Source organism: Lontra canadensis, unplaced genomic scaffold (assembly GCF_010015895.1).
Source record: "Lontra canadensis isolate GAN:19392208 unplaced genomic scaffold, GSC_riverotter_1.0 scaffold19, whole genome shotgun sequence".
Classification (NCBI taxonomy): Eukaryota; Metazoa; Chordata; class Mammalia; order Carnivora; family Mustelidae; genus Lontra; species Lontra canadensis.
The window spans coordinates 11343629-11365531 of record NW_022631013.1 but is presented as its reverse complement, the minus strand read 5'-3'; the positions used below and the strand labels follow the sequence as shown (position 1 = coordinate 11365531).

General features: G+C 44.3%; 1 protein-coding gene across 4 annotated transcripts in view; it reads right to left on the bottom strand.

Annotated features, from left to right (window-relative positions):
- RUSC2 (RUN and SH3 domain containing 2) overlaps positions 1-21903 on the bottom strand; it is a 70304-nt gene that overhangs the window by 7252 nt on the left and 41149 nt on the right. For 3 of the 4 annotated variants that reach the window (XM_032860495.1, XM_032860497.1, XM_032860498.1), the window contains exon 2: positions 3952-6048. In XM_032860495.1, coding sequence (XP_032716386.1) covers positions 3952-5980 — 2029 coding nt within the window. In that variant the 5' untranslated portion in view covers positions 5981-6048. Of the gene's footprint in view, positions 1-3951; positions 6049-14766; positions 15276-21903 lie in introns of those variants that run through there. The other variant, XM_032860496.1, reaches the window with a different exon arrangement.

The window sequence follows — 21903 nt, the reverse complement described above, 5'->3', positions numbered from 1 at the left end:
TCCACATTTGCTCCCTCTACACAGAGCTGTGGTCCCCAACACTGGTCCTCTCCTGTTCTTTCAGCCAATCTTCAGGTCAGCGTCTCTCAACACACAGGGCTCAGAACTAAACACAAAACTCCAGGATACTGCACAGCCTACCTGGGTGTGAGTTGTGCTTCTAATAAAACACTGCACGCACTATAAACATCTGAATTGACACAAGGTGGTGCTACAAGCTTCCACGAAGCCAGAAACCCTGGGTGTGGCTCACTAGACAACTCTGGCTCAACAAATCTATGAGACAGGAATTAATATCCTTACCTGACACCTCAGGGTATTGGAAATTTAGAGAGATTAAGTCATTTGTCCAAGGTTACACAACTAGGAAGTGCCAGAGCTAGAATTCTGCCTAAGCCGGAGTCTGACTTAGGCGCTAATGTTCTCTTTATCACATTGCACTACACAGGAAATGGTATCCCTCATCTTTTCCCATTTATTTACTTTATTGATTCTTAAGGGGATAGTGATCACAACCCCAACAGGGAGGGGTTTCAGAATCACTCCCAGGGTATATATTCAAAATATACCCTCCTGTCATCTCCAATCTGTGCTTAGAGAACAACCTTTGTCATTCTCCCTTGCTTATTACTATGCTCCAGCCCCACTTCCTTCTGCCCTTAAACATGCCAAGTTAATTAACATCTCAAGGTCTTTTGCACCTGCTGGTTCTACCCGAAATCATCTCATCATTCAGGCATCAGTTCAAATATCACCACCTCAATGGTGACCACCCCAGTCCCTCTGGGAAGTCACACTCTGTCTCATTATCCTGTTGTATTTTCTTTTCAGCATTTTATCCCTATTAGAAATTATCTTATTTGTTTATTATCTATTACTCCTCATAAGGACTCCAAAAAAGCAGGGTTTTTGAGTTGTTCATTGATGTATCCCCAGTGCCTAGACTAGAGCCCAGTATATAGTAGGTACTGAATAAATATTTGTTAAATGAATGAATCCCCATGGTCACCCTTGGTTCAGGCTAGTCTTGCTGCAACCAGATCTTACATAAATCAGATTTCTTCATAAAATACCAGTTTTATCCCCTGTGGCCCTACTGCCCACAGAATGAAGTCTAATCTTCTCAAATAGGTATCCACACTTGCCACCAATTAGATTGCTCCACTCAAACTCACACACCTGCCATAGACACGGCTCTTCCCACCCCGTTCCCATCTTTAAGTACACAGCCTTTCCTGTTGGGAATGCCTCCTTCCTTTCCATTTATTTAAATATCAAATTTCAAGGCTGAACTGACCCTGGCTTTCAGATTAGGCCTTCCCAACAGTAGCTTTATTATGCCTGCTATATAAAGTATGTTTAAATTAGACTGTTTATTTCTACTCTTTAAAAAAAAAATCCTCCCCAAATCCCCAGGATAGGGTTTGAGGCAGAGGAATGAGATAAGGGAAGAAGGAGGGGTCTGACCTGGGGAGTGGGTCTCAGTTTTGTCCCCAGGGAATACAGAGACTAAGGTTTCTCACTTTTCTGTGGGACAGCCCTTGAGAAAATCAGAGACCACATTCACCCAAGTTTGCTGTTCTGTAGGTGACACAACCACAGTCCTTCAGTTCCTTCTTAAAATGGAGTACCCAGAACTTGTAGGTGAGCGCTAAACTGGTTCAGAGGAGTAGAGGACTATCAGCTTCTCCCTTCTGGAGTCTATCAATGAAGACAGTCATTTGAACGGTGTGGAAGCCTTTCCAAACTGCTGACTCATTCTGAATGTGCAATCAATTAAATATCACAAGTCAAGTCCAGCTTACCTATCAAACTTCACATTAGCCCCTGCTTTTTTGTTTTGTTCTTTCAAGATTTGGTAAGATCTTTTTGAATCTTGACTCTGCTGCTCAGGATGTCAAAGAGATCTCAGCTTCTTTTGTCATTCATGAATTCAATGAATTGTCATTCACTCTTTAATTAAAAAAAAAAACCAAACAGAATTGAGAGAGGAGCCCTATGGGAGGTCACTGGAGACTTATGCTACAGAACAGCATCTCTATATGAAAAGTCTTATCCAGTAATTTAAAAAACACACACACACAACGCTTTAAAATGCCTCTCCCATCTCTGACGAGGACTGTTCTTGCCTTCAGAATGCCAGCCACAGCATCCCCTGGGCCGAGTGGTACCCACCAGGTAGTGAAGTCTAAGAAGGGAGTGAGATTCTGGCCAATCTCTGCTGTTTCAGAACCCCTCCTCCTTGGGGCCTCCCCTTTCATCCTCCATCCCAAAGGCAGCTCCTCGGTGTCTTTTTAGGAGTGTGAAGTCTTCTCAGGCTATGATCTCCCCAACAGCAGAGATTATACCATTAATGGGTCTTTAACCCACTCCCTTCGAGAAGCCAAAGGACCCGACCCGAGCCCACAGCATACCACATGCCCCTTCATCTCCCTTTCCCTGCTTTATCTCTCCTTCCAAACCCTCTGAGATCTGCTTCCCCCCTCACTACTCTCAAATGTTGTTTTCGGGATTCTTCAGCCTTAATGTTAGCAATTTCTCTTCAAAACTTTGTTGAACCCAACTCTTTTTTGCAACTTTCACCTCCTCTAGTGCCTGTGGCTTTACTCTCCCCTGATTTTCCTAATTCTTCTCAAAATCTGAGTGTTGCTCTGCTCACCCTTAAATCATTATATCCTCAGGGCTCTCTGTCCTTGTTCCCTTTACAACTCCATTCTCCCTGGGGGCTCTCATCTACTCGAAGCTTCAGCTACCTCTATTATTCTGATGATTTTGATCTTGGTGGTCTCCTGACCCCCAGGGCATCCTTTCCAATCCACCTTTCACCCGAACAACCAGTGATCTTTCTAAAATGCAAAGAACACCCCATTAAGCTATTAAAAACAACCAAAATGCCACTTCCCTGATTAAAATCCTTCAATAGCTCCCTCCACACCCTATCAAATTATTTGGCTATACCAAATAACTTACAGTTTTTGTAAGCATCAGGTTATTCTTCACCATTGTGGTTTTACACAGACAACTGTATGAACCCAGAATATTCTTTGCACAAGTCTCTACAAAGCCTATTCCTCATCCTCTTTCTAGACTGGTTTTAAATATAAATTCTGTTAGCAGTCTTTCTCTGACATTTTAGTCTGTCTAGAGATGCCTCTCATAGACCAGGACTGTACACCTTCATCTCTGGTTTTTGTTCTTAAGTAGGCTCCAACACAGGGCTTGAACTCACGATCCTGAAATTGAGACCTGAGCTGACATCAAGAGTCAGCTGCTTAACCAACTAAGCCACCCAGGCATGTGCCTCACCCCATCTCTGTGTATTAATTATGTTACCTTTTCTGTTTTCATCCATAGTCAGAATTCCTTGAGGCTAGAGACTGTCCCTCACATCTCTCTATCACCAACATTTAACACAGAGCATTTATAAAACAATTTATTTAAATGTAATAAAATAAATAGGGAAAGAGCAGGCCCAGGATGCTTAAAGGTCAAGTGTCTGGATTCAGGCTCTTTGAAGAGCAGCAACAATCACTGGACAAAGAACGAACCTCACTGACACCCAATGTGCTTTTGCCTATGGGACATATCTCTTAGGCACTGCAAATTCCTAAATGTCCCAAACTGAACTTGAGACTTTCTCCTTTTCCAGGAAATCCACTTTTACATCAGTGTCTGTGGTCCCTATCCATGTACCATCATCTTTCCAGTCATCGAGGCTTACTATCACAATCTTCTGCATACTTCCTTTCCCAATATATCAATCTCTGACATTTCAGTGTTATTTTTTATCCTTCCCTCCATTACAACTGTAGGACATGACCTGGACTGGAAAGGTGATGGATCTAGGCTGAGGAACCTTTAGTGGTTATGGATAGGGTGGTTGCTAGGGCCCTATCACTGAGGAGGCCATGCATATATATCCTGGTATTCTCCAGCCTCTAGGTTCCTTACCGTCAGCTCTAGCTCTTGCATCCTTCTGGGTATGGCTGTTGGCTGGGCTCCCTGAGAGAGCAGGCCCTGGATCCATCAGCTGGGCCAGGGGGCCTTGCCCAGCAGCTCTGAGGCTAGCAGGTGGCATCTCACTGGACTGGGGGCCCTGACAGACTTGGGTGGACCAGGGCTCTGGGCCAATTATGTCCATGCCGGGCCCTGAGGGCATGGGTGGTAGGCTGTGGCTACTGCGAGTGCCCTCGTCCAGTGGGCCCACCCTATCTTGTTGGGCTTCTGGGATGGGTGAGAACTCCTGGGAGGAATCCCCAATGCTCACTCGAAGTGGCGGGGAGCCAGAGCCTGCAGCTTTCTTCCGGCCCTTGGCGAGCTCAGCAAAGGAGGTGACTCGCCGAGGTGGGGAGCCAGGCCCAGCGAGGGCTGCGGGACCCTCACTCAGGCGCACTGGGCAACTCAACATGCGTTCCAGTGAGCCCAGGCGGACAGTAGGGCTGCGTGCGAGGCTGCGATCACAGCTCCGAGAGCGCTGGCGTCCAGTGCTAAGGTTGGGGGGTGAAGTGTTAGTATACACTTGCCCCTCGATCACATCGGGGCCCACAGGAGCTGCTGCTTCCACCGAGGAACCCACCACTCCTTGTTCCTCTGTCTGGACTTCTGGCCTCTGGAATAGGTAATACTCAGAGGGCTGGCTAGGGCCAGGGTCTGGGCCAGGGCCTGGTGCAGGGCTTATCTTGGTGTGTTCTTCAGAGCAGCTGGTGATGGAAGAGCCAGCTGGGCTTGGGGATGACTGGGAGGAGAGGTCACAGGTGACAAGTTTATAGTAATTCTGGGTGGCCACAACAAGACGGGCCTGGCTCTGGAAGCAGGCTGTGAGGTCAGCCACACCTGGGCAGGGCTCACAGTGTGGGCGGTAGGAGTTGCAGTTGGCATCGAGCTCAGGAGATGAGGCATGAGGACAGCCATAGCTCCCTTCCCTTCCTCCGCTGTCAGGGTGGTGGGACTCATAAGACATCTTCGACTCGGCTGGGGAGGGCTGCAGGTCCAGGTAGAAGGCGCCAGGGTCTGAGTGGCTACAGAAAGAAGAATTGCTGCAAGACTGTGGGGCGGAGTTGAGATTGGCACGGGAGTTGCCATGCATCTTGTTATAGAGGGTGCTGAAGGTGACCAGCACACCATCTGAGCTGTTGCAGGAGGAGTCACTCACGTAGCCCATGGACTGGTCAGCCGCCTCGGACTGACTGGAGGTGCTACTGCAGCGGCAGTGCTGAGGCCCCGAGCCTGAGCATCCTGGGTTCCTTGGGGACTCATCTGAACTGAGCTTCCATTCCTGATCGAAGGAAAAGCCAGAGGTATCACTGGCTCCACCCCCACTGCCACTCCCCCCAGGTCCCCCACACTCGTCCAGCTCCATGGTCTCTGCTTCCAGGTCTGGCCGGCAGCAGTGGCTAGGGCTGCAGTGCTGGCTCTCCAAGGTGGCCACTGGCTCCTGTTCCTGCCCCTCCACTACTCCAGCCCGACTACGAGTTGCCCCCCATGGCCTGCCCGCTCTGGGGCCATGTGGTGGCAGCTGGAAAGGGGACAGATGGAAGGTGGGCTGACCAGCCCTATGCAGGTGGAAGGACTGCTGGGTGGCACTATCACCAATGCTGTCGTCATACAGATCACTAAGTCCTGGCTCAGCCGCACCCTCCTGCAGCAGGAAAGGATTGTGCCGTTTAGGGGCCCCAGGGCCTCTGCCATCCCGAACCCTACTCTTCGTGCTGTCTGCAGGCCGTGCGGATCCCCCTGCAGCAGAGTGCAGACTGTTGTATAGCAGCGAGTCAGCTTGTCCTAGGTCTGGATCAGGCTGGGTGATGCCCAGGTCAGAGGGGCAGAAAGGATTGGATCTGGTGCTCCCACTACTTCCACTTGCCCCTCCACAGCACTGCCTGTCTGGGACCTGACAGTGCACCAGGGGGATGTGGTGGACGATGAGGGTCTCTCCAGCCAGCTTTGGGGGACTATCCATTCTGGAAATTTCGAACAAGGGCATCAACAGCACCAGACACTGCCCCCGGAGCCCAGTGGGGCAGAACACATTTCATCAGGAGAGCTTGGCACCTGGAGAGAGAGGGAAAGAAAGGGAACCTAATGTCACCTCCCTGGAAGTCGGGGACATGCCCTTCCCCATAGCATTTTCAGATGGAGAAGAGCCCAAGAGGAGAAAAGACTCAGAGTCAAGATGGAGCTTGAGAGCACAGCCCGACAGGGTAAGGCCACCCTGCCGGACTTTCCACATGGCACAGGTCCAGCTCCTGAGTGCCTGCTCCATTCCACATTGGCAATGCATCCACCCGTGACAAAGGGCAAACCCCTTTTCATGCCACCTATGAAGGTCTGGGGATCTCAAGAACAATAATTTCTCCTTTTCTTTCAAGGACATTTCTTAGCAGTAAATGATGATGATAAGTTCCAACTACAAAAAAAGTATGGATAGTACCTAACTTAGAAAAATCATCTAGGATGCTGAAAGGGTGCTCGGCACTGAGGGGGACAGAGAGATGCCATAGACCCAGCTACAGTTTGCCAGCTCTCAGACGGGGGTAAAATCATGAATACGAACTATATCATGTACTCATGGCAATAAGCTATTAATTTTGCAAGAAAACTGTTTTTAAATATTCTGTATGGTTTGCCCCCATGTCACTTCATTTTCTCCTTTGAGCCCCAGAATGCTTGTCCCTCTCTGCTGGCTGTGGGCTAGTGATCCTCACTCTCCCTCCTACTGTCCTGGAGCTTCTACTTATTTTCCTTTTTCAAGACTTTATTTTACTTTATTTTTTTAAAGATTTAATTTATTTATTTGACAGAGACACAGTTTGAGAGAGGAACACAAGCAGTGGGGAGCGGGAGAGGGAGAAGCAGGCCTCCCGATGAGCAGGGATCCTGACATGGGGCTCCATCCCAAGGCCCTGGGATCATGACTGGAGCTGAAGGTAGACACTTAATGACTGAGCCACCCATGCACCCCTCAAGATTTTATTTTTAAGTAATCTCTGCAGTGAATGTGGGGCTGGCACTCACAACCCTGAGATCAGGAGTCACATGCTCCACTGACTGAGCCAGCCATGCACCCCTGTCCTGGAGCTTCTTGAATACAGAGACTGAGTTGGGCATCAGAGTGATTACAAGTACGGGTGATGCCAACCTCCTCACTGAGGGGATGGGTGTCTATTTCTATCACTTTTGTATCACTCAGGCACACAGAAGGCCTAGCAAACATCATAGGCATAATACACTCTTGTCCGGCTCAGGATATAGATCTTCTGAAGTGCCCAAATTCTGCCCAGTTTCAGTCCAGAACTTTCACTATCAGGGTCCCCTAGAAAGTATTCTCTTCCCACTTTTTCCTCTAACAGGCTAAGGTAAAGTTCTCTCCTGTTCAAAGTCTCCTGGTCCTAAGCACACACAGCCCATTCGGAGATACTCTCTCTGGTCTGCTGGCTGGACTGTGGCCAAATGGCTTCCTCAAATTCTAGTCTCCTGTGCTACCAAGTTCAAGTCCTTTCTTTCAAGTCCTTTTCTTTCAAGGCTTCCTCAAATTCTAGTCTCCTGTGCTACCAAGTTCAAGTCCTTTCTTTCAAGTCCTTTTCTTTCAAGGACATGTTCTTAGCAGTAAACGATGATGATAAGTCCCAACTACGTTGCTTGCTCAGACTCCTCCTATCTGATTTTTGCTAATTCATTCATTTCTCTTCCTTCCTTTTTTATTCCTGTCATTTTTCTTCCACCCACTATGAATCTAAATTCCTCAATGCCTAAGTTTTATGTCATTTAGTTGAATGCTTAACACCAATTTTTAAAAATTTAACTCATTTAGATTACAGGATCACTGCTCTTCATGCGGAGTATAGAAAAGATCTGGGGAAGTCACACATGCTCAAGGACATGAACAGGCAACATATAAATGAAAAAATTCAAGTGGCTGATCAATACGTATGTGAGGAATACAGTTTAAAAATTTATAAATTAAAGTATATCAATATTAAAAAGCGAGTGTTGATCCTTTCTCCCCGCCACCCCCCACCTTTACTTTCTGAGAGGAAGACTTCTTTGTTGGACTTCCAACCTTTTGGGAGTTGATTGGGCGTAACGAATTCATATGGAGAAAAGTAGAAACCAGAGAGGCTAAACTGAGCTATGAGGTTTGAGTTCTACAAGAAAACACGGAAATAATATTTGTTATCTTGGATTGGGTGATGGTTTTTCAGATATGATAGATAAGGTGGACTTCATAAAATTTAAAACCTTCATGCTTCAGAGTATACCATTAAGAAAAGACAATCCACAAAATGGGAGAAAATATTTGCAAAGAGATTACTGATCAAAATATATGAAGAACTCTTATAACTCAACAATAAAGACATATAACCCAATTAAAAACTGGACAAAGAACTTCAATAGACATTTCTCCATAGAAAACTTACAAATGGCCAATAAATACATGGAAAGATGCTCAACATCATTAGTCATTATAGAAATGAAAACCACATAGATACCACTTCATCTCCACCATGATGTCTAAGATAAAAGATAGTAACAAATGTTGGTGAGGATGCGGAGATATTGGAAACTCAGCCTTGTTTGAGGCATTGTAAAATGGTACAGCCACTTTGGAAAATCAGTCTGACAGTTTCTTAAAATGATAAACATAGAGTTACCACATGACCCAGCAATTCTACTCCTATGTATATATCCAAGAGAAAGGAAAACACATGTTCACACAAAAGTTTATATATTATTATTCATAGCAGCATTCACAGTAGCCAAAAAAGTTGTAGCAAGCCATTATCCATTAATAGATGAATGGATAAACATAATGTGATACAGAGGCACCTGGCTTGCTCAGTTGGTAAAACATGTGATTCTTGATCTCAGGGTCTAGACTTCAAGCCCCACACTGGATGCAGAGCTTACATACTTTATTTTTTAAATTTGGTTTCTCTTCTTTTCTTTTTTTTTTTTTAAGATTCTATTTTTAAGTAATCTCTTGACCCAAAGTGGGGATAGAACCAACAACCCTGAGATCAAGAGTTGTGCACTCCACCAACTAAGCCAGCCAGGAGCCCCAGTGTAGATAGATAAAGCTGCAAAAAAAACCCCTGATGTTAAAAAATAATTTGATATAGGGGCACCTGGATGGCTCAGCCATTAAGCGTCTGCCTTCGGTTCAGGGCTTGATCCTAGGGTTTTGGGATTGAGCCCCTCATCGGGCTCCCTGCTCAGTGGGAAGCCTGCTTCTTCCTCTCTCATTCCCCTGGCTTGAGTTCCCTCTCTCGCTGTGTCTCTCTCTGTCAAATAAATAAATAAAATATTTTTAAAAAATTTGATATATACATGCAATAGAATATTATTTAGCAATAAAAGGAATCATGATCAATGCTACAATCTGAATGAACCTCAAAAAGATAAGTGAAAGAAGCCAGTCATAAAAGGCTTCTTTGTATGGTGTTGTATGATTCCATTTATATGAAATGTCCAGAATAGGCAAATTGAGGGAAAAAGAAAATAGATTAGTGGTTGCCAGGAACTGGGGAACGGGGAGTGACTTCTAATGGGTACGGAAGTACTTTCTGGGGTGATGAAAATGTTCTGAAATCAGACAGTGGTGATAATTATGAAAGTCTATCAGTAAAATCAAATCTATAGATTTTTATGGCATGTAAATTATACCTTAACAAAGCTTTTATTTAAAACCTTTTTTAAAAATAGAAAAAATATTAGGATTTATGAGAAGAGGAAAGGGGAGATGAGGAAGGGAATGGGTGCTGAGCAATGGAGGGGATTAGGCATTTGCAGAGACAAACTGAGAAAGACAAAAGAAAGAAAGCTGCCTTCAAGTATGGGATTTTGTTGAGAGGAATAAAGAGGATTTTTAGGAAATTTAGCTATGAAGTACATGAGATAATTTTCCCTTCACTACTCCCCATCTCTTTTCTTCCTTCACCAAGAAAACTTGGGTTCAAATATATATGCTACAAGGATAACAGAAAGTTGCAAACAACCTAAAATTCCAGTAATAACAATCCACAAAAAAGTACAGAGCAGAGTATCATCAAAATAATGTGTTAATATGATTACTGACTTGGGAAAATGTTCATAAAATGTTAAGTAAAACTGCAGATTACAAACAGCACATAGAGTATGACACCATTTTTGTAAATAAATACATGTCTATTACGTGTCTTAGTCTGTTCAGGCTGCTATGACAAAACATCTCAGACTATGTGGCTTATAAACAGATAAATTTATTTCTCACAGTCTTAGAGCCTGGGAAGTCCAGGATTAAGGTGCCAGAATGGCTGCATTCTGCCCTCTTCCTTGTTCATAGCTGGCACCTTCTAGCTGTATCCTTGTATTGTGTAAGGGACAAGGGAGCTTTCTGGAGCCTGTTTTGTAAGAGCACTAATCCCACTCATGAGTGCTTTGTCCTCATGAGCTAATCACCTCCCAAGGTCCTACCTCCTACTACCACTACCTTTGAGGGTTAGGATTCAACATATGAATTTTAGGGGACACAAATATTCAGACCATATCAATAGGCATGAGAGAAAATTTGAAGGCATATTCAACAAAATATTAATAGTGCTTATCTCTATTGAGTGATTTTGGATTATTTTTAATTTTACTGTTTCAATTATATTTTCTTTTTAAAATTTTATTTAAATTCAGTTAATTAACATATAGTGTATTATTAGTTTCAAAGGTAGAGTTCGGTGATTCATCAGCATATAACACCCAGTGCTTATTACATCATATGCCCTCTTTAATGCCCATCATCCACTTCCTCAACCCCCTACCCATCATCCCTTCAGAAACCCTAGTCATCTGTATTTTCTAATTTGTATATAATAAATACATATTATGTATATAACTTAAACAGTTTTGTTTTCTCTCTCTCTTTTAGATTTGGGGGGAGAGGTATGGGAGAGACTCTCAAGCAGGCTCCACACCCAGCACAGAACCTGACGTGGTGCTTGATCTTACAACCCCGAGATCATGACCTGAGCTGAAATCAAGAGTCAGATGCTTAACCAACCGAACCACCTAGATGCCTCATTTTGTTTTCTTTAGACAACACAGATACGGTGGGTTCAGGGCTTACAGAGGGCAGCTTTCCCTTACATAGAGTATTAAGTTTCCCCAAAGTCTAGGCTATCATATGACGCCTGGACTAAAAGGAGTATAGAAAACTGTCTTGTACGGATAGGAGTACTTTCAGGAAAACCTATGGGCTACAGCCATCATTTGATCTTCAGTGAATAGCAACCACCCCCTGCCCCCAGCACTATTTTCAAGTAGCATTCACAAATAAAATATACACACATAAGAACTTTTGATTTGATTCACATAACTATTACTGAGTCATACATGCTTCAAAATGGAAAAACATAATGACATAGAGTCTAGAAGGCTGATCCTCTAAACCAGGGAGAGAGAATAAATGGATACAGAAGATGATGAAGAACCTTTGGCTGGAGGATACAGAGAGGTGTATTACAATGTTGTTTATGTATCTGTCCCCCAAACTAGAGTTCATTCCCTGAGGTCAGAAACTGGAATATAGTCAACTCCATGTCCCGAGAACCTATACATAGTGCTCGGAACGTGGTAAGTGCTTGGTTATTTGTGGACTCATAAACGTGACTTGTTTATCTTTTTATAATTGAGTTGTAGGAGTTTTAAAATTTCCTTTGTCAGATAGGTTTTGTTTTTTTTTTTAAGATTTTATGTATTTATTTGACAGAGACAGTGAAAGAGGGAACATAAGCAGGGAGAGTGGGAGAGGAACAAGCAGGCTTCCTGCCAGCAGGGACCTGATGTGGGACTTGATTGCAGGATCCTAGGATCATGACCTGAGCCAAGGCAGATGCCTAAGGAATGAGCCGCCCAGGCGCCCCCATCAGACATATCTTGAGAATATTTTCTCTTAGCCTGTCTTGCCCATTTGTTTTCTTAATGTTGCTTTTCAATTAATGGGAAGTTTTTAATTATATAAAATCACATTTATCTTTTTTTTCTTTTATGGTTAAAGCTTTTCATGTCCTATCTAAAATGTCCTTGCCTATCCCAAGATCATGAAGAAAATTTTTCCTTTTTTCCCCCCCTGAAAGCTGTATAATTTTAGCTTTTATATTTAGGTTGTGTTGAATCCTATTTTAACTATAAAACTACATCACTGGTGGATTCATTTTATATTTTTGTATCTTAGAGAAGGTCTTATTCCTCCCTGATCTTCACACAACCAAGGGAAATGCCTGCCAAGAGTTCCTTCACAGACAACTCTAGCTCAGCCAACTAAGGTGAAGTTCTGCAGACATCCTATGTGATTTTGTACTCATGCCTCTGCCCCCTCCCCGCCCCAGCCCACAAATATGTTGTCTCACTGATCCTCACAACAACTCACCAAAGTAGGCAGAGCCACTTTCATTTTAAAAAATGAGGAAAGCAACAATCAGAAAAACAAAAGGACTTGTCCAAGATCACTCAATGAATAAATGACAGATTAAGACAGGACTCAGGAATCTTACCTTTTGATCAGTTAAGAATGTAATGAGAGTATACTGTACATGTGACTTTATTTCAAACACCACAGAGCACATACCTCTTAGACTTCTTTCTTGGGAATAACTTGTTCTATAATAACACAAGTTTAATACTGCGGCCCATGAGCTCTAATAAAGTAAAAGAGAAAACAATGGGGTAGAAGAGCTAATTCCAGACTCATTCTGTACCCTGATTAAGTGGAGAGACATGGAAGATGAAGATGCAGAAGGAACAGAGAATCCAGAATAGGAAGAAAGTGGAAGAAAGCTCTCAGAAGATGGGCCCTCTAGTTATGATTACTAGACAGACAGTGGTGGGTTCAGCCAGCATCAAGTGAGGAAGTCTAGCTCTCTAGAACCAGGGTAAGCTTTCCATGAAAGCCCTTTTCCTGGCTCCCATCCCAAATTGGTGTCTCCTGGCCTATCGTAACAATACTATTTATTAGTGATCATTCATTGATCTCTTGCATGCCCCGTGATTTAATATGTCATCTCTAGTTCCCCTATAACTTTTTAAAGATTTATTTATTTACTTTAGGGGGAGAGGGACGGGTGGGGAGGGGCAGAGGGAGAGAGAGAATCTCAGACTCCCAGCTGGGCACAGAACCCGATGTGGAACTCAATGACCCTGAGATCATAACCTGAGGAGAAATCAAGAGTCAGATGCTTTGTCAACTTAGCCACTCAGGTGCCCCACCACTCTAATCTTTTAAAGTAGGCATGATCACTTCCATTTTACACATGAGAAAACTGAAGCATAGCAAGAGTTAAGTAGTCTGCTCATAATTACACAGCTGAGATGGGACACAAACTCAGGTCTGCCCAATTCTGCCCAGTTCTTAATTCTTTCCACTACAACTCCCTCCCAAAGAAAATGATCAGGGCCACACCCTCTTGGCATTTACCCTGCCAGGCTGCTTCCTACCTTTCCTGTATAGGCCCGCACTCTAGCCTCCACTTACATAATTTGTGTTTACCCACTTCTCTATTCTCTAAACCCACTGTCCCTTTCAATATTACTGCCCCAGTAATATGAGTGTTACTAAACAGTCTTCAATTCACCTTCTATTGCAGCTCCTGGTCCTCATCTCCCTGCCCCCTTCATAGTTCCCAAGGCCCCCTTTTCCTGTTCTGTAGTTCACATTCCTAGATGCTTCCTGGGAACTAACAACCTCCCACAACTTCCCAGTGTATTCCCCAACCACATATTTGCACAAAGTGGAACTACTGATTCCTATTAGCATATTTTTGAATCATCCACTAAGGTGGTGAATGGAAATGGGAATTTAAGGAACTCTACCTGCTCAGCAATAAGGTAACTCTGGGCAGGAAAATGTTCTACACTCCAGAAGAAAGGTTTCCTCTGTTTTTGGTCATTAGCATCTCTCTGCCAGTCATTGAACGCCTTCCCTCTTTTTCTCGCCTTCTGAAGGAGGACTGGGATGACAGTGGTACTCAGTTGCTAATATCTAAAAATCTGACCTTGACCTTAGGTCCCATGAGGAGCATCAGTAGGACGGATAACCTTTTTCCTGTCTGGGTCCCCTCTGTGACTGAGGGAGGAGAGGTAGAGGGTGCATTTGGGAGTATCAGCTTATGGTCAGGTCCCTTCCTGTTAGGAATCTAGGTCTGTATAAGAAGACCGATTATAAAAAGTCAGGATAACAGTGACCACCTCCCTGCGCGCCCCCAGTAGACTGTGGAGCCTCTTGGTCAACATTCTTTCTTATTCCATCCTTACTGAGAGCCTAGTGGCTTCCATGGTACCAGAAGATATGTGTCCATAGGTATGTATGTTTTTGTATGGAGGAAAAGGAATGGGCTGGATGTTTCCCAGCCCCTCCTCTTGAAAGCTGCTCAAATCCCTGCATTTTCTCCATCATAAACTTATAATAGGTTTGGGGTGTCTCCTCCCATTAAGCCTTTGTTCTTAGATCTGAACCCCTCCACCCTGGCCCATACTATAGTACTTCATTAGAAACACCCAGAGAGGAAGGAGGGGATCTGCTTCTTGACAAAACAGCATTAGCCCAAGGCTCTGCACCACAGCCCAAATATATGCAAGGATGAGCTCGGCTAATGTTTGCTCTCATGCTCTCCCCCTCTTTCTCGCTCGCTCGCTCTCTCTCTTTCGGAAAGACAAAGCCAACCCTCAGAAACCAGGGCCCAAATGTGCTGATCGGTTATCCTAGCGTCTCTGCCCTGCCCCTCCCCCAGCTCCGCTGAGCCATACCTCTGTAAGGAGCCTTGAGCTGTACCCGGAGGCTTCTGTTCCTTTTGCACTCCAACCAAGCTCTACCTTGACAGTTCCAGCTGAGGCACTGTTCACGGGACCACACAGAGGGAACTGAACCGATTTCCTAAGATCTGATTTCTGCTAATACAATGGCATCGTTGCTAATGCAGGGAGCCTGCGCAATCCCAGCCCTAGGATCCTCACTGCTGCTGCCGCCGCTGCCGCTGGTGCTGCGGTGACGTTGCTGCTAAGGGAAGGGGGAAGGGAAAGGAGCAGGCATGCCCACAGTACAGCCACTCAGCCTCCCTCCCTGTCAGTCCCTGTGGGCCCTTTAGCCCGGGGAGGGGGGAGGGGAGGGAAAGGAGTCAGCCACAGAGGGCAGGCAGTGCTGGAAGGCTGAGAACTCTAAAGGCAGCTAAGAAAATTAGGGAGAGAGCAGGGCCTACCTAGCTTCTCTCTTGTCCTTAGGAGTCTCAGGGAAAGTCTGGGCAGAGGCTTAGAGCTTCCTTTCTTTATGCCCCTCCTTTTAGATCTTAGCCAGAAACCTCTCCCTCCTCTCTTCAACCCACTCTGAATGACTCCTTGTTTTCCAGCTTTTTCCTTTCACTAAGATTCCAGACTAGCCTCAGGGTGGGGCAGCCAGCCTGAGAGGGGGTTCCTGAACCTTGAAGGGAGGTTGTAAGGACCTGTCATCAATCTACCAGCAGGCAGAGTCCTTGTGGATCCCAGCTGGACTTAGCACTAGGCAATTTAGGGTGTGCCTCTTCAGAGAAATGAGGTCTGTCTCAGAGAAAAAGGGAGACTGGGCCACAGGCAGGCTTCTTCTATACACTGGGTGGTAGTGAGACTGAGGACCAAGCTGGCAACAGGCCCCTTCCTAACAAGGGTCCAATTCAGTTCCCTGGATTTTCAGAGGGCCTGTTAGTGTGGCCGGAATAGAACCTTTCCCTTTCACCTACATTAGCTTTTGGACATGTGCCGAGTGGGGTCCAGCTGGGCCTGTGATGAGGCAGAATCCATTTGGCCAGGGTGAGGGGCCAGGAAGCTTCTTTTCCTAGGGAAAGGAAGGCTAAGGAAAGGGAGTGGTCTCCCCTCAGCCACAGAAAAATCTCAGTTCTACCTGTAGACCTACTGAGCCCTTCGCTTCTTGTAAGCTCCACCTTCCTCTGGTTCTGGGGCAGTTCTGAGGGGATCAGTGAACAGTGGAGAAGTCACAGCCAGAGCCAACTGTATAGCAAGCAACAACACTGTCCACTTCATGCCACCACTCCCTGCTGCCACCCTTGAACACAGAGATAGTCGCAAGCGGGGCTTGGCCCCCAAGTACTAGCCCTGTCTAGGTCTCCTCCCAGTGTTGACCAGTATCTGGATTCCACAGCCAAGCCCTTGTATTTCAGGTCCCTAGAAAGAAGCCTGGTGTCCACTGGCCGGGACCACAGCAGCCACCACTCAGGATACAGAAGAGATGTAGTTTATCTCCCTTATTGCTTCTTCTATTCCCTGTGAGACCCACTGATGAAATGCTGGGAGGTACAGAGTTGTAGAGAGAACAGAAGTGGGTGAGAACCCCAAAACCTACCTCCAACCCTGATCTTTTTGAGGGGCCATGGCACCATGATCCTATAAAGCAGAAACAGTGAGGAAGAGAAGGAGAAAGGGAGTCTGCTTCCTAAAACTAACCATTAGTGATCCTCACAGGGAAGTTGAAAGCGGCAGATATGGTGTCACTGTACAAGCATACCTCCTTTTACCGAACTTTGTTTTGCTATGTTTTCAATACTACTTTTTTTTTTTTTAAAACAAATTGAAAGTCTGTGGCAACACTCTGTGGAGCAAGGCTCTTGGTGCCATTAACATCATTTACTCAATTTGTGTCTTTGTGTCATATTTTAGAATTCTCACACTATTTCAAATTTTTCATTATTATTATATTTGTTATGGTGACTTGTGATCAGTGATCCTTGATATAAAGCTATTGTTAATTATTTTGGGGTGCCATGAATCATACCCATATAAGATAGTGAACTTCATAAATGTTGTATGTGTTCTGACTGCTCTATTCACTGGCTACTCACCTGTATCTCCCCTTCCCTGTGGGCCTCCCTCTTCCCTGAAATACAATATTGGAATTAGGCCAATTAAAAACCCTAAGATGGCTTCATGGTTTTCAAGTGAAAGGAAGAGTTGTACAAGTCTTACTTTAAATTAAAGCTAGAAATGATTAAGCTAGTGAGGAAGGCATTTTGAAAGCTGAGATAGGCCAAAAGGTAGGCCTCTGTGCCAAATGCTTATCTAAGTTGTAAATGCAAAATAAAGTTCTGGAAGGAAATTAAAAGTGCTACTCTGCTGTAGCATGAGTAGCACTTTTCATATGAATCATCAGAAAGCAAGAGACTTATTGTTGCTATGGAGAAAGTTTCAGTGGTCTGGATACAAGATCAGACCAGTCACAACAGTCCCTTGCTCTGAATGAGAGCAAGGTCCTAACTCTTCAGTTCTTTGACGGCTGGGAGAGGTGAAGAAGCTTCAGGAGAAAGCTGGAAGCTAGCAGGGGTTGCTTCCTGAGGTTTAAGGAACGAAGCCGTCTCTGTAACATCAAAGCGCGAGGTGAGGCCCCAGGTGCTGATGCAGAAGCTGCAGCAAGTTCTGGAAGATCGGGCTAAGATTGTTCATGAAGGTGGCTCCACTTAGCCACGGGTTTTCGATGAAGACGAAACAGCCTTCTACTGGAAGAAGATGCTTTCTAGAACTTTCAGAGTAAGAAAGGAGAGAGAAGTCAATGCCTGGCTTCAAACTGCAAAAGGACCGGTTGACTCTCTTGCTCGGGGCTAAGGCAGCTGGTGACTTTAAGTTGAAACCGTGTTGACATACTATTCTGAAAATCCTAGGCCCTTAAGAATTCTGCTGAATCTGCTCTGCCTGTGCTCTGTAAATGGAACAAAGTCTGGATGACAGCACGTCTGTTTACAACATGGCTTGCTGAACTTAATTTTAAGCCCACTGTTGAGACCTCCTGCTCAGAAAAAAGATTCCTTTTGAAATATTACCGCTCATTGACAAGGCACTTGGTCACCTAAGAGCTCTGATGGAGATGTACAATGACATTAATGTTGTTTTCAAGCCTGCTAACAAAATATCCACCCCGCAGCCCATGGATCGAGGAGTCATTTTAACTTTCAAGCCTTATTTTTTTTTTAATTTTTAAATCTTAAATTTTATTTTCTTGAAGATTTTATTTTTTCATGAGAGAAAGAAAAAGAGAGAGGCAGAGGGAGAAGCAGGCCCCCCCACAGAGCAGGGAGCCCTATGTGGAACTCAATCCCAGTTCCGTGGGTTCATGACTTGAGCCGAAGGCAGACGCTTAACTGACTGAGCCACCCAAGCACCCTCAGGTTTAAGAAATCTATTTCATCAGGCTATAACTGCCACAGGTGGTGATTTCTTTGATTGATCTGGGCAAAGTTAATTGAAAACCTTCTGGAAAGGATTCACCATTCCCAATGCCATTAAAAACACTGGTAATTTACAGGAAGAAGTCAAAATATCAACATTTAACAGGAGTTTGGAAAAAGCTGATTCCAAACCTAAAGGATGACTTTGAGGAGGTTCAACACTTTAGTGAAGGAAGTAAGTGCGGATATGATGGAAATAGCAAGAGAACTAGAATTAGAAGTGGAGCCTAAAGATGTGTCTGAATTACTATAATCTCAGGATAAAACTTTAACAGATGAGGAGTTGCTCCTTATGGATGAGCAAAGAAGTGGTTTCTTGAGATGGAATCTACTCCTGGTGGAGATGCTGTGAATTCTGCTGAAATGACAACAAAGAATTTAGAAATTACATAAACTTAGTTAATAGAGCAGCGGCAAAGTTTGAGAGAATGGACTCCAATTTCAAAAGAAGTTCTACTGTGGGTAAAACACTATCAGACGGCATCAAATGCTACTGGAAATTGCTTGTGAAAGGAAGAGTCAATTGGTGCGGTAAACTTCACTGTCCTATTTTTTTTAAAATTTTATTTATTTATTTGAGAGAGAGAGAGAGAGAACGAGAGAACACCCATGCATGAGCACAAGTTGGGGGTGGGTGGGCAGAGAGACAAGCAGATTCCTACAGCTAACCAGAGAGCCTGATGTGAGGTTTGATGCCAGGAGCCTGAGATGACAACCTGAGCCAAAGTCAGATGCTTAACAGACTGAGTCACCCTGATGCCCCTTTAGTTGTCTTAGTTTAAGAACTTGCTACAGCCACCCCAGCCTTCAGCAACCACCACCCTGATCAGTCAGCAGCCCTCAATATTGAGGGCAAGACTTTCCACCAGCAAAAAGATTCCAACTTACTGAAAGCTCAGATGATGGCTGACATTTTTAGCAATAAAGTATTTTTTAAAAAGATTTTATTCATTTATTTGAGAGAGAGAGAGAGAATGAGAGAGAGCGAGAGAACATGAGAGTGGAGAGGTCAGAGGGAGAAGCAGACTCCCCAATGAGCAGGGAGCCCAATGCAGGACTTGATCCCAGGACTTCAGAATCATGACCGAGCCAAAGGCAGTTGCTTAACCAACTGAGCCACCCAGGTGCCCCAGCAATAAAGTATTTTTTAATTAAGGTGTGTACATTTTAAAAGACATAATGCTATTGCAGACTTAACAGACTATAGGATAGTAATAATATAATTTTCATATGCACTGGGAAACCAAAATATTCATTTGCCTTGCTTTTTTGCAACATTCATTTTATCGTGGTGATCTAGAACAGAACCTACAATATCTCTGAGGTATAGCTGTACTTCCCTCTCCCCTGACAGATACCTCAAAGTGGGTTGGATAAGCAACTTTAGGATAGGACAAAGTCATTCTCCATGACCAAGTGCTTGGACTTCTAGCTTCTTACTGTAAGATTTCTAGGTCCAGGATCTTGTTCCCTGAAATTTCTGTGAGGCCAAGCCATGTATCACACTGGAGAGCCACTACTTAGGAAATGCTGGTAACTTTCAAATTTTCTATGTTTGGCTTATTTCACCATATCATCACCTACTTTCTACCCACCACTGCTAAAAATCTATAATGGGTTTTTTTTTAAGTTTTTTTTTTTTTTTAAATTCATTTGACAGGGAGAGAGAGAGATCACAAGTAGGCAGAGAGGCAGGCAGAGAGAGAGGAGGAAGCAGGCTCCCCGCTGAGCAGAGAGCCCAACGCGGGGCTTGATCCCAGGACCCTGAGATCATGACCTGAGCTGAAGGCAGAGGCTTAAACCCACTGAGCCACCCAGGTGCCCCTAAAAATCTATAGTGCTTCTGATGAAAGATCAAATTATTTTCTGGTTACCAACAACAAAAAAATTTTGTCACACTATAAACCTCAACTGGCTCCTAATTAGTATTTTCACTTGCAATTTACCTTCCACAACTGCCAGATTCATCTCTTTAAAGTACCATCTTTCTTCAATATGTCACTCTTCTTGCCCCTTTTAATGGTTTCCCATTACCCAGAGAATTGGCTTTCAAGGTCCTCCATCTTGGCTATCTATCTACTCTCTCTCTACACAAACTTACTTCTGACACCCCATCATGTAGTCCTTCAAACGTGTTTCATAATCTCATTTCCACTCTGCCACCCTTATTCACATTCTCCTACCTGTTAAAGGTGCCTGTATTCAGAATTATCCAAATTCTACAAGGATCAAATCAGTTCCTTCATCAAGTCTTCACTGCCAGAAATGATCTTCCTATCTTCTGAACCTGTGGCTACAGGTTGTTGGTTTTACAGACAAGAAAAGAATCCCACAAAAACCAGTAGATCTATATGGGATTGCTAATTTCTTACACTGCCAAACAGCATCACTTAAAAAATAATAATAGGGGCGCCTGGGTGGCTCAGTGGTTTAAGCCGCTGCCTTCGGCTCAGGTCATGATCTCAGGGCCCTGGGATCGAGTCCTGCATCGGGCTCTCTGCTCAGCAGGGAGCCTGCTTCCCTCTCTCTCTCTCTCTCTCTGCCTGCCTCTCTGTCTACTTGTGATCTCTCTCTGTCGAATAAATAAATTAAAAAAAATAAAAAATAAAAAAATAATAAAACTTTACATCAACTATAATCATTGCATAAGAGAAAGCATATTGTCATTATTTTTCTCACTTCACTGTATACTGATGCAAACTTCATCAAAAAGTAGTATCAGTCCATGAACAGTTTTATTAAATAAATCATTTGTCCTTTGATATGTTTAATGTTCTTTTTTCAAATCTACCTTAATGTCTCTTTTGACTGCAAAATCCAAGTTAAATTAATCTTTTTAAAAAATTTTATTTATTTAGGGGCGCCTGGGTGGCTCAGGGCGTTAAAGCCTCTGCTTTTGGCTCAGGTCATGATCCCAGGGTCCTGGGATCGAGCCCCACATCAGGCTCTCTGCTCAGCAGGGAGCCTGCTTCCCTGTCCCTCTGCCTAACTTGTGATCTCTCTCTGTCAAATAAATAAATAAAATCTTTTAAAAAATTTTTATTTATTTATTTGGCAGAGAGAGTTCACAAGTAGGCAGAGAGGCAGGCAGAGCGAGAGGGGGAAGCAGGCTCCCTGCTGAGCAGAAAGCCCGATGTGGGACTCGATCCCAGGACCCTGAGATCACGACCTGAGCTGAAGGCAGAGGCTTTAACCCACTGAGCCACCCAGGTGCCCCAGTTAAATTCATCTTCGCCCAATACCCAGTGTGCTGGACAGAATAATTTTTGTTCTGTTTCCCACAAACCTAGCACAGGGGTTGGCAGATACAAGATGGTTAGTCCAAATCTTGCTGGACGATAGTAGTGTAAAAGAAATGTGCCTTGAGTAAATGAGAGTGAGTGGTAGACAGATCTGACTCAAAAGGCTTAGAAGACCCTGCTATTCATGTGGGGGGGTAGTCTATTAAAAGAAAGCTCAGGTTAAAGCCTGAGTCATGATCAGGCTCAGGTCATGATCCCAGGGTCCTGGGATCGAGCCCTGAATTGGGCTCCCTGCTCATTGGGGAGCCTGCTTCCCGTCCCCTCTCTGCCTGCCTCTCTGCCTACTTGTGATCTCTGTCAAATGAATAAATAAAATCTTTTTTTTTTAGAAAGCTTAAAAAAAGGAATAACTCTTCATAATCTTGAGTTAGGCAATATAT